The sequence below is a fragment of the Mytilus trossulus genome, chromosome 3, assembly GCF_036588685.1.
Source record: "Mytilus trossulus isolate FHL-02 chromosome 3, PNRI_Mtr1.1.1.hap1, whole genome shotgun sequence".
In the NCBI taxonomy this organism is placed as follows: Eukaryota; Metazoa; Mollusca; class Bivalvia; order Mytilida; family Mytilidae; genus Mytilus; species Mytilus trossulus.
This window is the reverse complement of record NC_086375.1, coordinates 85,831,198-85,847,286: the sequence shown is the minus strand read 5'-3', so window position 1 is coordinate 85,847,286 and position 16,089 is coordinate 85,831,198. Positions and strand designations below refer to the sequence as shown.

Genomic DNA, 16,089 nt, shown 5'->3' with positions numbered 1-16,089 from the left:
AATATTAAACTCTAACACATATACTAAAATCAAAACCATACACAGACCAGAGGCTCCTAGCTTCGGATAGACGCAAATATGCTGCGGGGTTAAACATGTTTAGTGATATCTCAACCCTCCCCTTTACTTCTTGTCAATGTAGAAAAACACAGCAATAAGCAAAGAACAACAATGATTATATAATTGCAAAGAACAAAAAAGAAATTTGAAATATCGAAATTTTCATAATATGTAAGTAGACAGTATATACATGCAGACGTTAATTGCAATTGCGCGCGAACCAAATAAGTACGTATTTAAATAATCACAAAAGATGTGTTACGTGTGAATAGTGATTATAATCGAGATTTTTATATTTATGTCGAAAAATGTATTTAACTTCTTCCCGTTTGACGAGACTATTTAAAAAGATGAATAAGAAAAGAATGTAATAAAGTACAGACATTTAAAACGCATAAGCAGAGGGATATTTCTTTACACGGATGACAGGAACAGATGATAATCAATTCATGTATGAATTGAACTGAATAAGATGACATTTCACGGGTTTATAAATACAGTTCATTCAGTTTTAAAGCTGTGAAGACACATTCAAATGTAAGTACGTACTTATTATATAATTCTTATATTCATATTTCACTAGCATAATGATACATAGAAATTAATACTTGTAAACAGATAAAGGACTTATAATACTGCATGTTTCGACTATTGTGTATAACAGTATGCAACCTAAGCATGTTACAAGACGACAACTTATCAATTTAAATGTATAAGTATAGGCTATTGGATCAGCATACCATATTTTGGTCTAGTTCAGGGGAGATAAATATCCCGCAAACTCTGTGAATTTGGACAATTTTCAAACCCGCCTACCTGCTTCCCTTCGTTCTGGTTTCTCTATTGATGTTGTCATTGATTAAGGTTTATGACTCCTTCTGTAGTAGTGTAAAATACGAAATTTACAAACTGCAATAGAATAAAAACAACAAATATAATGAATAATAGAGATGGGCAATCTTGTAAATATACTATTGGGAAACTTCGTGCAGAGCTTTATTAATTATCATTTATTGTTTAGAACAAGGGGATTTGTGGCATGTAAAACCAAGATTTTTGTAAAAAATCTACAGACTTTAATAGATATTTTTGTTATGAAATTTCAAACATAGATTACTCATTTGTTTTTCTATGGTGTACTAGCGTTTATTATTAACAAAACGTTCTTAAAAACCTTGATTTCCAAAAAGAACTTGTGCTGAGTCACCTAGAGGGTGTACTTAAATTCGTCTAAATTACAGAACACATTTTGCACCAGGAGGTCGTGCATTTATTTTTCTTGAATTATAATCAAATGCCGTTACATTTGTAATTTTTCTTTTACTTCCGTTTTCCAAATACATTTTTGTTAATTATCCAATCTCTAAGAAGTTGAATTACTCTACGTATGGACCTCAAAATCAATTGTTGAATATATATATTTATCGGTATTCCTATTTTATTGTGTTACTCCAGGCTTTCAAAAGATAAAATTTGTCAAAAACAAAACATTTATGAGACACCTTCGAGCTCATTGTCTCCCGTAGTACAGGTTTAGTGAAGAACAAGTTTATTCCAATAACCTTTGTGATTACATTGTCAATAGTATACAAAAAAAAGCAACAAGTGGCCCGAGAACACAGCTATTTGGTAGTCATTTCTTTTAGACAATACATTCAAATTTAAAAAATCGCACCTGCTCTTTCTCAAAAAGACTTTTACAGTGTAGTGTACTACCTGTGAGACAAATAATATCAAAATTATAGAAACTTCTACCAGCTCTAACTAAAAAAATTGACAATTCTGTGTTAAGGGGGTGTAAAATTCAGTTTGACAGCTTCAGACATGCTAAAATTTGACCTTTTAGAACTGGACCAATTTACTTCTTAACATAAAGATTCAGCACCCAAATTGTTTTGACATGTGATACCATCCCCCTACTTAATACTTCATGCATTTAATATCAAGAAATAAATTGGGAAAGTGTATCAAATAAAACATGCAAGTTATACACTGTTTACACTAGGGACTATATAACGAAAAAAGGACGATAACTGTGTCCTTGGACCAAGTCACCCTCTGTCACTACAATGGTAAAACATGAGGTATACATAGAAATATTCGAATAAAAGCTATGTGAAATATTTATAAATTGCGTATTATTCTTTACTGAATTTATTACCGTATTATGTATATTATAGCGAATATCAACATAGAATGGCAATACTTTGTCTACAGAAAAGAGGACCGTATGGAAGATGGATTTGTTTGATATTGGTGGTTCTATTCCTATCACAACTATTTTTTGCTATGCGACCAACAGTTTTAATGTCATATCAGACGGCCATTATGACAGATACCCATAACAGTTTTCTCCAGAGACAAGATGGTTCCAGGTCGCACCTTTACGACAGAGAGGCAACAGATCCAGAACTTATAAACTATGTTCGTAAAAACTTCATTGAACATTCTCAGAATGATCCATACAACTTGACCACTCCATGGAGAGAACATCCAACACGGGAACAGAGTAAACAAATTGATAATTTTTTGCACCAAAAGGTACTGTAAATAATTAAATACTTTACTATGTACTTGGTCGTGATTATTTAGTGAATACTTATATCAGTAAATAAGTAAATGATTGTGATTGCTTGCTCAAGGTATTTCGATCGAAAAATAGGAACAATAGACACAGATAATCATAACATTTTCTAGATGTCCATTTGTTGTGTGTGTTTGAGCATTTGATTTGGCCATTTGATTAGGGACTTTCTATTTTAAAATCTAGGAGTTAGGAATTTTAATTATTTTACTATTTTCAAAGAAAATGTACACCCTACAAAACTGAAACTCCACAGGCTCTTTCTATTATAACCATATTTAACAGTAGGACACGTCTGACAGCTGGTATATATGTTGTTGTTTTGCCTCGTGTGAAACTACCTCAAATATAAACATTAATTGGAAAACTAAGAATGATGAACTGTTAAATAGAAGTCACACTTATTTTCTTATATATATTTTGTTTTACTATAAATCTAAATACATTTACTGAAGCTGTTCCTTTGTTCTTTTGAATTGTTTTACATTTATTTGCACTGTTGTCTTTTATAACTTCCGTCTCTAGTAAATCTCATTGTCAGCTTTAGTTAAAACAAAATGTTTGTTTTTTGCAGACAACAAATATTTGATACAGCTTTCACAATTTAAATACATCTACTTTTCATGGACAATATTTTAGATAATACCTGCATGGGATAGAAGATCCTTACTTATTTCGAAATTTAGGATCATAAGTATACACATGTATATACACTTGAACAGATTGTCCCCAAAAAATACAGATATATTGTACGGCCACCAAACAGTTATTTTTTAACTTGCAGACCAATGGTACATTTATAGATATTGGAGCAAATGACGGGGAACAAGATTCCGTAACTCTATTCTTTGAAAGATGGCGAAACTGGACAGGTTTATTAGTTGAACCTAATCCTTCCAAATATGACACAATTAAACAGAAACACAGACGATCATTAGCAATGAATGCATGTGTAAAGGTATGTTTTTTGTTGTTGTTATAATTTAATACTGTGCTGTACTTTTTTGTTCAAATTTAGAAAACCTTTGGTAGCTTCCAGTTATGAAATGTACAGTATCAGATATATTGTAAGCGATTAAAATTTTTTATATTGCATTGATAAGAGGTCAGTTTTGGTCAAAGATTACTTTTAAGGTTGACTTAAAGATGAATGTGCTTTTAAAATCAGACCTAGGATCAATATTTTTAAATGAAGATGTTTGACATGAATCAAAGATGACCAGCATAGCTACATAGTTAACAAAAAAAAATACATTTAGACGTCTTCAACAACAGACAAATGTCTGCGCAATATGCCAAGCACTAAAGCTTCAAGTCGGATTTCATTTTTTTAAGTCAATTTAAACAAAAAAATAATTCATTGTCTACCAGACTAAAGTAGCAATCAGTACATATCCAACGGATTCAGTGTAAAGACGTCATATACAGTCTGAAAACATAATGTGTAATGCTAAATAAGGCAACAGTATCGACAGGATGATACAATTTTATATAGCAAAATGTATAAACAAAAAGATGTGGTATGATTGCCAATGAGACAACTATCCACAAAAGACCAAAATAACACAGACATTAACAACTATAGGTCATCGTCGGACTTCAACAATTAGCAAAGCCCATACCGCATAGTCAGCTATAAAAGACCCCAAAAAGACCACGTAAAACAATTTAAACGAGAAAACTAACGGCCTTATTTATTAAAAAATGAACGAAAAACAAATAAGACACACATAAACAAACGACAACCACTGAATTACAGGCTCCTGATTTAGTTATGTTTTAATTTTAAATATTTTGATATAAGAAATTATAATAGGTATTCATGAAGCATACATTTAGACTATTGCACACAGTATTCTAAAATTTATTTAGTTATGTTTTAATTTTAAATATTTTGATATAAGAAATTATAATAGGTATTCATGAAGCATACATTTAGACTATTGCACACAGTATTCTAAAATTTATCCAAAGATAATCTCATAGCAACCAAAAATGTACGACAAAGACTTTTGCATAATACAGACAGCAAGTTATAATATGTTTTTCTTTAAATTTCAGACAAATAAAAACGAATCAGAAATGTGGTTTTCAAAAAATAAGAAGATACCTTGTTTTTGGATGGACACTATTTTATATGCTTTAAACAAACATGAAATAGATCTTCTGAATATTGATGTAAGCGGCAAGGAGATGGACATTTTAAGATCGGTAACACATGACAAGTTTTTTATACGGGTAATAACTGTTGAGTTTGCCATAGATATATTGCCTGAATTGCAGAACATATTTGGCTACATGGATAAAAGAGGTTATGTTGCTATTCATCAATATGTTAATCAAGGAATACAAAAAACAGATGTGATGTTTGTGAACAAGCGTGCAATGAATTCCCCAGCATAATTCAAAATGATCAAGTGTTGCGAGTTCTATCGGTTACTTGGAATTTGTGAAATGTTTCTTAACCTTTCACTGACAAGCAAGGATATAGCATATAAACAACGATATACAATCAATATATGAATAGATGCATCTTGTATGTAAAGTCTGCTTTTGATCTTGAATATAAATAACAGGAGATGAAGATCTATACTGTTTTAACACTTATAAGTAATGTGTTAGTCCAAATAATTATGACATCGTCATAGCATTAGTTTAGAATAGCCTTTAAAGATCGTCATATTCATCATAATCATTTGGACATTTTTTGTGAAAATAATTGTGAACTGGTAGAATCCGTACCATATAATTGTATGTATTACAAGATCGCCTGTGATAATATATACGTCACTTTTTGTCGCGTTGTTCCATTCGTGTGACGCGAAGTTTGTGCTGTTGTTAACTAATGGGATATGTCTGTTGTTATTCTCAGAGAACATATTGCAATGTAATATTATTTTATTCATGTATATTTCTCTGTGCTGAGTGTTCTTGCATTTGTTAGTACTGTACTATCACGTAGTGTTGTCATTTTAGTGCTGTTGTTTTTAATAAATATTGTCATAAAAGAGGGAGGTTTGTCTACCCATAAGACCCGGTTTAACCAACTATTTTTCTTTTTAATGTCCTGTTTCAAACAAGGAATATTGCACTTGTTATTAAATAGTCCTTTTGTATGTATGTTGATGTTTGTTTTTGCAATTCAGTGTTTCTGTTGTTTCGTTGTTTTCCAATTTTTAGTTGATATGTTTCCCTCGGTTTTAGTTTGTAACCCGGATTAGTTTTTCTAAATCGATTTATGACTTATGAACAACCGTAAACTCCATATGATGAAGATAAGTCATGTATTTACCAAAATGTTTTAACGTCATACGATGGGTAAAGGGTGTGTTTCTTTTGAGATATGGCGACGCCTTATGATGTTTTTTATACGAATTGAAAGTTACACTGAATTTATTTCGTTTGTTATTGTAGTTTCTTGTTTGAAGTCTTTCAAATGTGTTAATTCTAAGATAAAGATATAGGTAAAAAGCAGTTATCATAACTTCGCTAGTATATTAAATGATGTCGAATTCTATTTGAGTTCCGAGCTTTTATTTTCATGTTCCGAAAACTTATTTTGCCTTAACAAACTATACTGTCTTTTTTGTGTGTGTTTCACTGTTACATATGACGTTGCTCTGTACATTTGCATCCCGTCAATGTGTTTTTATGCTTTTTGTTCTTGTCTCTCATTTTTTGTTAACGAGCTTTGTCTGCCTTTTTATGATACTATATTACATTTTTTTAAATGGGTTAAGTTTATAACGCAATGTTGACTGCTGTACCCAAATTTTTTGATTTTTTTACCTTTTATGTCTGTTCGTTTTTGTTCACATATCATGCCAATACAATGAGTCTATCATATAAGTGATATGTTTAGCTTACTAAAAAAACAAGATTTATATCTTTTTTTTTCCACAGAAGAAAATGACTTTACCAAGTCGGAATTTGTTGTTATCCATTCGTTTGATTTGTATGAGCTTTTGATTTTCCCATTTGACTTCGGACTTTCCGTTTGGAATATTCTTCGTAGTTCGGTGTTTATTTTATTTTACTTTTTAGTACTAGGAAAAATTGGTTCTGTGATTCCACGTATGAACCAACCGTGTAAAAAAAATCTTGACAGGAAACACAAACGACTTTGCAATTCATGAATATGCAAATGTAGTTTGAATGCAATTTGACAAATTGATAAACTTGAGAGATCAAACATTTGTCAACCTTTTACAAATAAGCTACAAGCTACAGTTGTTTTTGTACTAGTCAAGAGTTAAGAGTATATATTTTTTAGTTAAATCGTCTTATTAAGAACATCGTCTCAACCACTAACGATATATATGTGAGCAGTGTTCGTGTTGTTTCTTCTTTAGTTTTCTATGTTTGTCTATGTTTGTCATGTGTTCAATTGTTTGTCTGTTTTTATTTTTAGCATGGCCTTGTCAGTTTATTTTAGATTTATGAGTTTGACTGTCCCTCTGGTATCTTTCGTCCCTTTTTTACATTTAGCTGATGTTACAAGTCTGAAAGAATCGGAATCTGTTAAAACGAAAAGTGCATTAACGTCTTGTATAGATAAAGGTTTTATTCGTTTATCAGGTTCAAATAAAGTTGAAAAATCAACAAATAAAGAAGGTCTATTTTTTTTTAGTGTCACCAAATTTATTAACATTTTTAGCTCACCGGGCCCGAAGGGCCAAGTGAGCTTTTCTCATCACTTGGCGTCCGTCGTCCGTCATCCGGCGTAAACTTTTACAAAAATTTTCTCCTCTGAAACTACCAGGCCAAATTAATCCAAACTTGGCCACAATCATCATTGATGTATCTAGTTTAAAGTTTGTGTTTTTTGACCCGGCCAACCATCCAAGATGGCCTGCATGGCTAAAAATAGAACATAGGGGTAAAATGCAGTTTTTGGCTTATAACTCAAAAACCAAGATGAATCAGACAACCCATTGTTGGGTTGCTGCCCCTAAATTGGTAATTTTAAGGAAATTTTACTGTGTTTGGTTATTATCTTGAATATTATTATAGATGGAGCTAAACTGTAAACAGCAATAATGTTCAGCAAAGTAAGATTTACAAATAAGTCAACATGACTAAAATGGTCAGTTGATCCCTTTAGGAGTTATTGCCCTTTATAGTCAATTTTTAACCATTTTTCGTAAATATCCATGATCTTTTACAAAAATCTTCTCCTCTGAAACTATTGGGCCAAATTAATCCAAACTTGGCCACAATCATCATTGGTGTATTTAGTTTAAAGTTGTTTTTTTATCCGGCCAACCATCCAAGATGGCCGCCATGGCTAAAAATAGAACATGGGGGTAAAATGCAGTTTTTGGCTTATAACTCAAAAACCAAAGCATTTAGAGCAAATCTTACAAGGGGTAAAATTGTTTATCAGGTCAAGATCTATCTGCCCTAAAATTTTAAGATGAATGGGACAACTCGTTGTTAGGTTGCTGCCCCTAAATTGGTAATTTTAAGGAAATTTTGCTGTTTTGGGTTATTATCTTGAATATTATTATAGATAGAGATAAACTGTAAACGGCAATAATGTACAGCAATTTAAGACTCAAAAATAAGTCAAAATGACCAAAATGGTCAATTGACCCCCTAAGAAGTTATTGTCCTTTATAATCAATTTTTAACAATTTTCATAAAATTTGTAAATTTTTACTAACATTTTCCACTGAAACAACACGGACAAGTTCGTTATACTTAAACTTACAAAACCTTTGAATAGACTTATTAAGAAGGGATATAATTACGATACTGTTGTCAAGTCATTAAAGATTGCATATTTTGGCGTTAATATTGAGTCACTGATAAGGTCTTTGCGTCGGAACTAAACACATTTATTCTAAAAACAGTTGTTGGCATGACACGGGTTATGTTCTTCTCATATATGTTATGATGGTATGATACTAAACCCCTTACGGGAAGGATTGTGCCTGATGTTCATATGATGAAATCATAATCTTTCAGTCAGTTTAATTGAAGTCTGGAGCTGGCATGTCAGTTAACTGCTAGTAGTCTGTTGTTATTTATGTATTATTGTCATTTTGTTTATTTTCTTTGGTTACATCTTCTGACATCAGACTCGGACTTCTCTTGAACTGAATTTTAATGTGCGTATTGTTATGCTTTTACTTTTCTACACTGGTTAGAGGTATAGGGGGAGGGTTGAGATCTCACAAACATGTTTAACCCCGCCGCATTTTTGCGCCTGTCCCAAGTCAGGAGCCTCTGGCCTTTGTTAGTCTTGTATTATTTAAATTTTAGTTTCTTGTGTACAATTTGGAAATTAGTATGGCGTTCATTATCACTGAACTAGTATATATTTGTTTAGGGGCCAGCTGAAGGACGCCTCCGGGTGCGGGAATTTCTCGCTACATTGAAGACCTGTTGGTGACCTTCTGCTGTTGTGTTTTTTTATTTTGGTCGGGTTGTTGTCTCTTTGACACATTCCCCATTTCCATTCTCAATTTTATCGTTATAGATAGAAATAATTGTAAGTAGCAAGAATGTTGAGTAAAGTAAGATGTACAAACACATCACAATCACCTTAACACAATTTTTTCATGAACTGTCTGCTTCCTTTGTTTAATTCACATATACCAAGGTGAGCGACACAGGCTCTTTAGAGCCTCTAGTTTTTTCATTCCAGAATACCAAGTAACTATAATAATATAATGATAATACTTTATTCAGAAGCAATACAGCTTATAGAATATACAATTTTACAATATTTTTTTTGAATGCAACTAATTCGTAAACGAAATGATATAACAAGCAATACCAAGAAAGCAATTACTTCAGACACGAAACCTAACGAACAAGTAAAGTTGAAATAACAAACATATCGAATTGCAAGGAAAATACAAATTGGAAAGTCCCTTATCAAATGAAAAACACCAAAAGCTAAAAGAAATCAATTAAATGGAAAACTAATCACATTCCTAACTGGAGCAAAACCGTATCATTTAAACACTAGATGTTACTGAAAGGAGGCAAACAGTACCTTATCTAGTGATATAGGATATGGTACATCTGTTTATCTTTCTCCCTTGGTCAGACAGCTTTCTGGACAAAGAAAGACAACTTACATGTTACATATGATTCACTTTTAAAACCATCTTTTATATATAAAAAAAACTGAAATCATAAAAGTACTGAACTCTGAGGAATATTCAAAATGGAAAGTCTCCTATCTAGAATCAATTGGAAGACTTTGTCAAAATAGCATTGTTAACTCTATCTGTAATGTTTATCAAGCGATGCAAGTGAGAAAAAATTACGAACAATAAACATTGTTAAACACATAACGTATTATTTAGAAATCTGAAAACTAGGAGGAGCCATCCTAGCGAAAAAGTAAATATTTTAGGGCGTATTACATGACGATATTTAGCATTCTGAAACATTTGTTTCGACCAATTTAGCAAGAAAATATGAAAAAGAAAAACTTATTTAAAATGCAATTGGAAATTCAACAACTACTTCAACGATAAGTAACATTTTAGATATGTGTTTTGACGTTTCGATCAAGAACAATATGTAAAAGAAACAACTGATGCTTAATTCCAAATTAAATTCAATAAATACTGCAACATTCATTGCAGTGGAAATTTGAAAAATCAAAGGTTTGCTTTGTGTTGATTTTGAAATAAATGGATGTTGTTGTTTTTTTCATTTTACAAATCCAATTACACAAATGAACATACAACTACGTTATATTGCTGATCTGCAAAATGCAAGAAAACCCTATTCTAATAATAACTGCAATAAAGATTCATTCATAATTAACTTATATTAAATCATCAATCTAAACCAGACTTCAAGGTAACTGAAACAATTATTCTATAATCGTTATTATCATATTTTAATATACATTATACTGCCAATTCTCAAAGAGGGTAAAATCAGATGTGAATAATACAATTTCTATAGATCTCTTATTTACATGCAGTCCAATGTCCTCTCTTCGTGGAAAAAATACAATGATTGACTTTTTATCTTTAAAGCACATATTTTTCTTTCTAAAAAGACTGTAGTAGTTACTACTGCATAATAAAGAAATACAACACTGATACAACTAGCTTATTTGAGGAAGAAGCATAGATTACCTTAGCTGTATTTGACACAACTTTTTTGAATTTTGGATCATAATGCTCTTCAACTTTGTACTTGTTTGGCTTTATAAATATTTTGATATGAGCGTCACTGATGAGTCTTATGAAGACGAAACGCGCGTCTAGCGTACTTAATTATAATCCTAGTATCTTTGATAACTATTATTGCCCATTTTCTTCCTTTGAAAATGTCTGTACCAAGTCAGGAATATGACAGTTGTTGTGCATTTGTTTGACTGCTTTATTTTTTCGATTTTGCCATTTGATTAGGGTCTTTTCATTTTGAATTTTCCTTGGAGTTCAGTATTTTTGTTATTTTACTCTTAATAATAAGCATCTAATGGCAACCAACTTATTCCTTTTAAAATGGTTCGAAATCAAGAAAAAGCAGCTATTATTAACTTAGATATTCATTTGCCACCATAAAGATTATGTTTTATTCCCTAAATAGTTCAAAATTTGGTGCCTCTGTTAGTCGCTTTTATCCCATTGAATTTTAACTAAAGAATACCACAGCTGCATCTTCTCTATATATTCGTGGACAATACCTGGCGGTGGACGTAAACAGTAGACGTCGATACTTTCTCGATAAAACAATGGGTTAAAATGACGATGGTTGCACAATTTATACACCGGTCTTTGAAGAATAATGAAAACAAGGCAATAGAAAATGCCTGATGTTTTGTAAGTTATTACAACAATCTTGAAACTTGATAATCAGGAAATTTCCAATAGAAAACTTATCTTAAAGAATAGATAATATAATGTTTTTCCTTTCATCTGCAGTTTGCAATATTTCAGTAGCTTTGTAAAAGTTTTAATGGTCTGTCTTCCAATTTAAGAAGCGTTACTCAATTTATTTTAGATCGTTTTTGCCTATCACAATATGAATTACATCCCTTTCATTGTGAAATGAACGGTTAGGTTAACGGGTAGTATTTAGACTCATCGTAGATACCAGGATTTTGTTATTTTTTTTTATATTAACACGATTATCAAAGCGAGGGAGTAAATCTTACCTTACAGTATAAGTATTAATACTAAATTGTCAGTAAACAAATCAATCGCTACAAAACATATCAAAATATTATAATGAATAAAATGTACTGTCTAAGAATGTTCATACAAAAGAAAAAGAAACTCGACTAATTTCGATCTTATGTTGTACTGTTATACCACTGTCCCAGGTAAGGGGGGTTGGGATCCCGCTAACATGTTTAACCCCACCACATTATTTATGTATGTGCCTGTCCCAAGTCAGGAGCCTGTAATTCAGTGGTTGTCGTTTGTTTATGTGTTACATATTTGTTTTTCGTTCATTTTTTTACATAAATAAGGCCGTTAGTTTCTCGTTGGAATTGTTTTACATTGTCTTATCGGGGCCTTTTATAGCTGAATATGCGGTATGGGCTTTGCTCATTTTTGAAGGCCGTATGATGACCTTTAGTTGTTAATGTTTGTGTCATTTTGGTCTTTTGTGGACAGTTGTCTCATTGGCAATCATACCACATCTTCTGTTTTATAAATATTAAAAATGAAGTTGAATTCCAATTAATAATTTCAGAGTGCATAACATTCGTTATGTTCTCATCTGCTATGTCATACGAACATAAATATTGTCTTAATAATGCATTAATAAAACAAAAAGCAATGTGGGATGAGAAATTGCACTCATCAGTTAAATAATGAATTGTGACCATTCTGTATATTGTGGTCTCCTAATCTCCGAGTATATGGTAGACAATCTATAAATACAAAAAGTTCTATCAGAAAAAGACATAGCTCAACTTAATTACATTTCATGAATGCAAAATATACGTGTCGATCTGATAAGTCACGTGAAAAGATCTAGAAAAGGCACGAATTCGAATGATACATAAGTATGAAAACCGAGTTACCGATTATTGACATACGCAAATATGTATACGCCAAATTTTAAATGAATTTATAATAAATAAGTTGCGTATTAGTTGGAGCTTCATTCGTCTAGTCTTTTGATGACAAGTACTTGATGGTTTTGATCTGTTACCATTTAAGGTTTTAACTATTAAATTGCAAAACTGTCTCCAAATTTGCAGATTTGGTCAAATAACTAGATCGATTTTGTACTGTGATTGAACAATCCAAGATGGCGGTATACCATGAATCTACCTTAATAAGGTTGACAGACCCTCTGATATCTTTCGCCCCCTCTTTTTAAAAAGGCATGAAGATGGAATTGATCGCAGATTAGCTAAATTTATGTGAAAAATAAAAACACAAAAAATACTGAACTCCGAGGAAAATTCAAAAAGTAAAGTCCAAAATCAAAAGACAAAATCTCACGTCCAAACACATCAAACGAGTGGATAACGACTGTCATATTCCTGACTTGGTACCGGCATTTTCTAATGTAGAAAATGTTGGATTGAACCTGGTGTTATAGCTAGCTAAACCTCTCACTTGTATGATAGTCGCATCAAATTCCATTACATTGTCAACGATGCGTGAACAAAACAAACATACTCAAAGAGTAAAAATGTCCAAAATAGGGGTACAGCAGTCAACATTGTGTTATCATCTTAATCATTATAAAAACACCAAATGTGACTGTATCTTAGGATCTTGGTGACAGGAAATTTAGCTAATCTGTAATTTATACTGTCATTATTTAAAATATATCATGAACTGCATTATAACTCTATATTCTACTAACGAGGATGGTAACACTAGATCATCAAAAACTGTATTTGTTTAGTTAAGTCTAGGAGCCGGGTGGTCATAAGCGCTGGACACAGTGAAGGTCGTGTTTCGTGTTATACCAATAGTGTGAGTTCTTACTCCTGGCGAAGGAAGAAGATAAATTTGCAGTTACAGAAATACAGATTTTGAAAAGTAAGAACGTCTCAACAGGTGACAACTATACGACAGACCCATCCGTTTGATAACCAGCGAAGTTTATAAATGGCTGACAATACTTATTATTTCCATGATTACTTTAAATATCAGCACAACAATGTCAAAGCTGTAAATTTGCGGAAGCAAAATGTTTGTTCTTTCCTCGCCCGGGATACGACTTCATGCTATTGGGATATCCAGACAAAACCGCTTGTAACGGTGGTCGGGTGTATATGTACTGTGTCTGAATAATAGTCAATGAAAGATTAATCTTACGAGGCAATGGCTCATATTATACAAATATAGCCTTTGAATGAGGTCGATACAAGGATATATTGACCTGAAAGAAGTATATTGACTGAGGACGTTGTCCGAGGTCGATATACTTCTTTGGGTCGATATATCATTTATTGACCTCATACAAAGGCTATATTTGTTATATTATTAATTTCCGACCATATTTGTATCAAAATCGTCATTTAGGTTTGTTGGAATTTTATAGATATTACATTATCTCCTTGACAATACCAACATATTAGTTGTTATTTCATTTACTTTTTTGTGTGCATCTTATGTATTTGAAGACATTTTTCGTCAAATAATCGATCACAGACATCATGTGTTTCAATATCTTTGAATTCATTACATGACGTCACATAGTATATCGGATTTTAGATATTCTAAAAATAACCGTGCGATATGCTTTTTGCCGGTCAATATGCTTTTTGCTATCCGCCGTTTTCTCTCTACCTTCGAAAATATAGGTTAACATGTGACTATCCCTAAACGAATCAAATTTGTTACAATATACGATTTAATAATATAAATATAAACAGTACACTACAAAATATGATGAATACTAGGCAAGTGTAAAAGGTTACACCATCACTTAAAAGAAAATCACCGAAAAATAGTTTAAATCATGAACAAAATTATTTAATATTTAGGATAACTGATACCTTTCATCAGTGAATATATATAAAAAATAAACCCAATGTACTTTTTTTATATCGCTACATCTAAGCGCTTTTTATATATATCTTTTCTCTGATTTAATTGTGTTAGGTTTGAGAATCTTTTTGTCATCTTAATGAAATAAATCACAAAGGTCTATTGTATGAAGAATTTCACGGTAAAAAATGATACCCAACATGATTAAAGATATATATAAATGTTAGTCCAAACAAGTTTGAAAAAAAGTTCCTCGCCGAATTTGAATCATTAATTAGTATTTCATAGCATGCTAAACTTTTCAATTTCTATAAAACCTTTACGATATGTGTTACATATACATACAATGATATCGCAAAATAATTTATTAGAAGAGTTTGCACCTGTGTTATGGTAGGATAAATTTGCATTCCTTTAATTTATTTTCATTGCAAAACAAAACCTGTGTTTTTCAATGTTCACAAATTCACATCTGGGAATTTAAACATCCATAAAATTTGTTCATGATATCCTAAATTTCAATAAGGGTATCATTTTGATAGGTCAAAAGTCTTCGGATGCACGGATACAAGTTCGTCAATCGTGATTTATCAGAACGGATAACACATGATTACAAAATATCAAATTACTCCCCCTATTGTATTCCGGTCTACATCAAAGGCGAGATGTTTCGTATTAGAAATTTAGTTTTGGTATATTTTACATATTACATTAAAAAGCAATTGAACATTGAATACAAATTTATTTCAAACTTGAAACCTCGAATTTTACTTAAGGTATTTAAAACAGTTTGCGTTTTACTCTTTCGAAGAGGATTCACCGTGTTTATATTATAACAGCATTGTTGTTAACATTTAGATGCAGTCTTACCCTTTTCGAGTTATTTTTCAAAGATTGAAATGAAGCCATGTTTCGTCATGTTTAAAAGTTTCACATATACCTACGAAGGAACTCTGTTATTTGTTTTGAAGAAACAAATCTCATCAACGGTACCAGACTAATAATTTGGGTACACCATACGAGCTTTTGGTCTACATACGACTAATCAGTGTAGTTCAATTTAAGACTGTTAGAATGTGAAATGGTAAGGACTACAAATTTATTTTTAATGCAGAATAAATGCCAACGAATGGGAATAAACGCCATGGAATGCAACAAATAACTTAAGGTCAAGGAACAGTAAATGGGCTATGTCGCAGATTTTGCTAAAAAATTGCATACAACCTTGGCTTGTTGAACTACAATTGAAAATCGAAAAAATAATACATTTATCTCTTTTATTATCTGAAATATTACTGATTGAATTCTTACAAAATGGGTGAACATTTGTATAGAAAGCACATGAAATCGGCGAAAACCCTTCTAAAATTTGTCTTAAAATCGCCAAATCTCTAATTCTACTCCATAGATTTTTCTTAAAAAAACTATATATTGTTGACACATAAATTTCTGTTATAATGATATAAAATAATCATAGGGTCACCGACTTCGTTTTTTGTC

The 16,089-nt window shown here is 31.6% G+C and overlaps 1 protein-coding gene across 2 annotated transcripts; it reads left to right on the top strand.

Annotated features, from left to right (window-relative positions):
• Positions 1–289: 289 nt before the first annotated feature.
• LOC134712704 (uncharacterized) lies at positions 290–6,161 on the top strand. 2 transcript variants are annotated; one of them, XM_063574517.1, is made up of 4 exons: positions 290–601; positions 2,241–2,601; positions 3,429–3,602; positions 4,706–6,161. In XM_063574517.1, exons 2-4 carry the CDS (start codon positions 2,257–2,259, stop codon positions 5,045–5,047), a joined length of 861 nt encoding a protein of 286 aa, XP_063430587.1. In that variant the 5' UTR covers positions 290–601; positions 2,241–2,256; the 3' UTR covers positions 5,048–6,161. The 2 variants fall into 2 exon arrangements, with proteins under 2 accessions (XP_063430587.1, XP_063430586.1); XM_063574516.1 differs by having other exon boundaries at positions 292–597.
• The last annotated feature ends 9,928 nt before the right edge of the window (positions 6,162–16,089 follow it).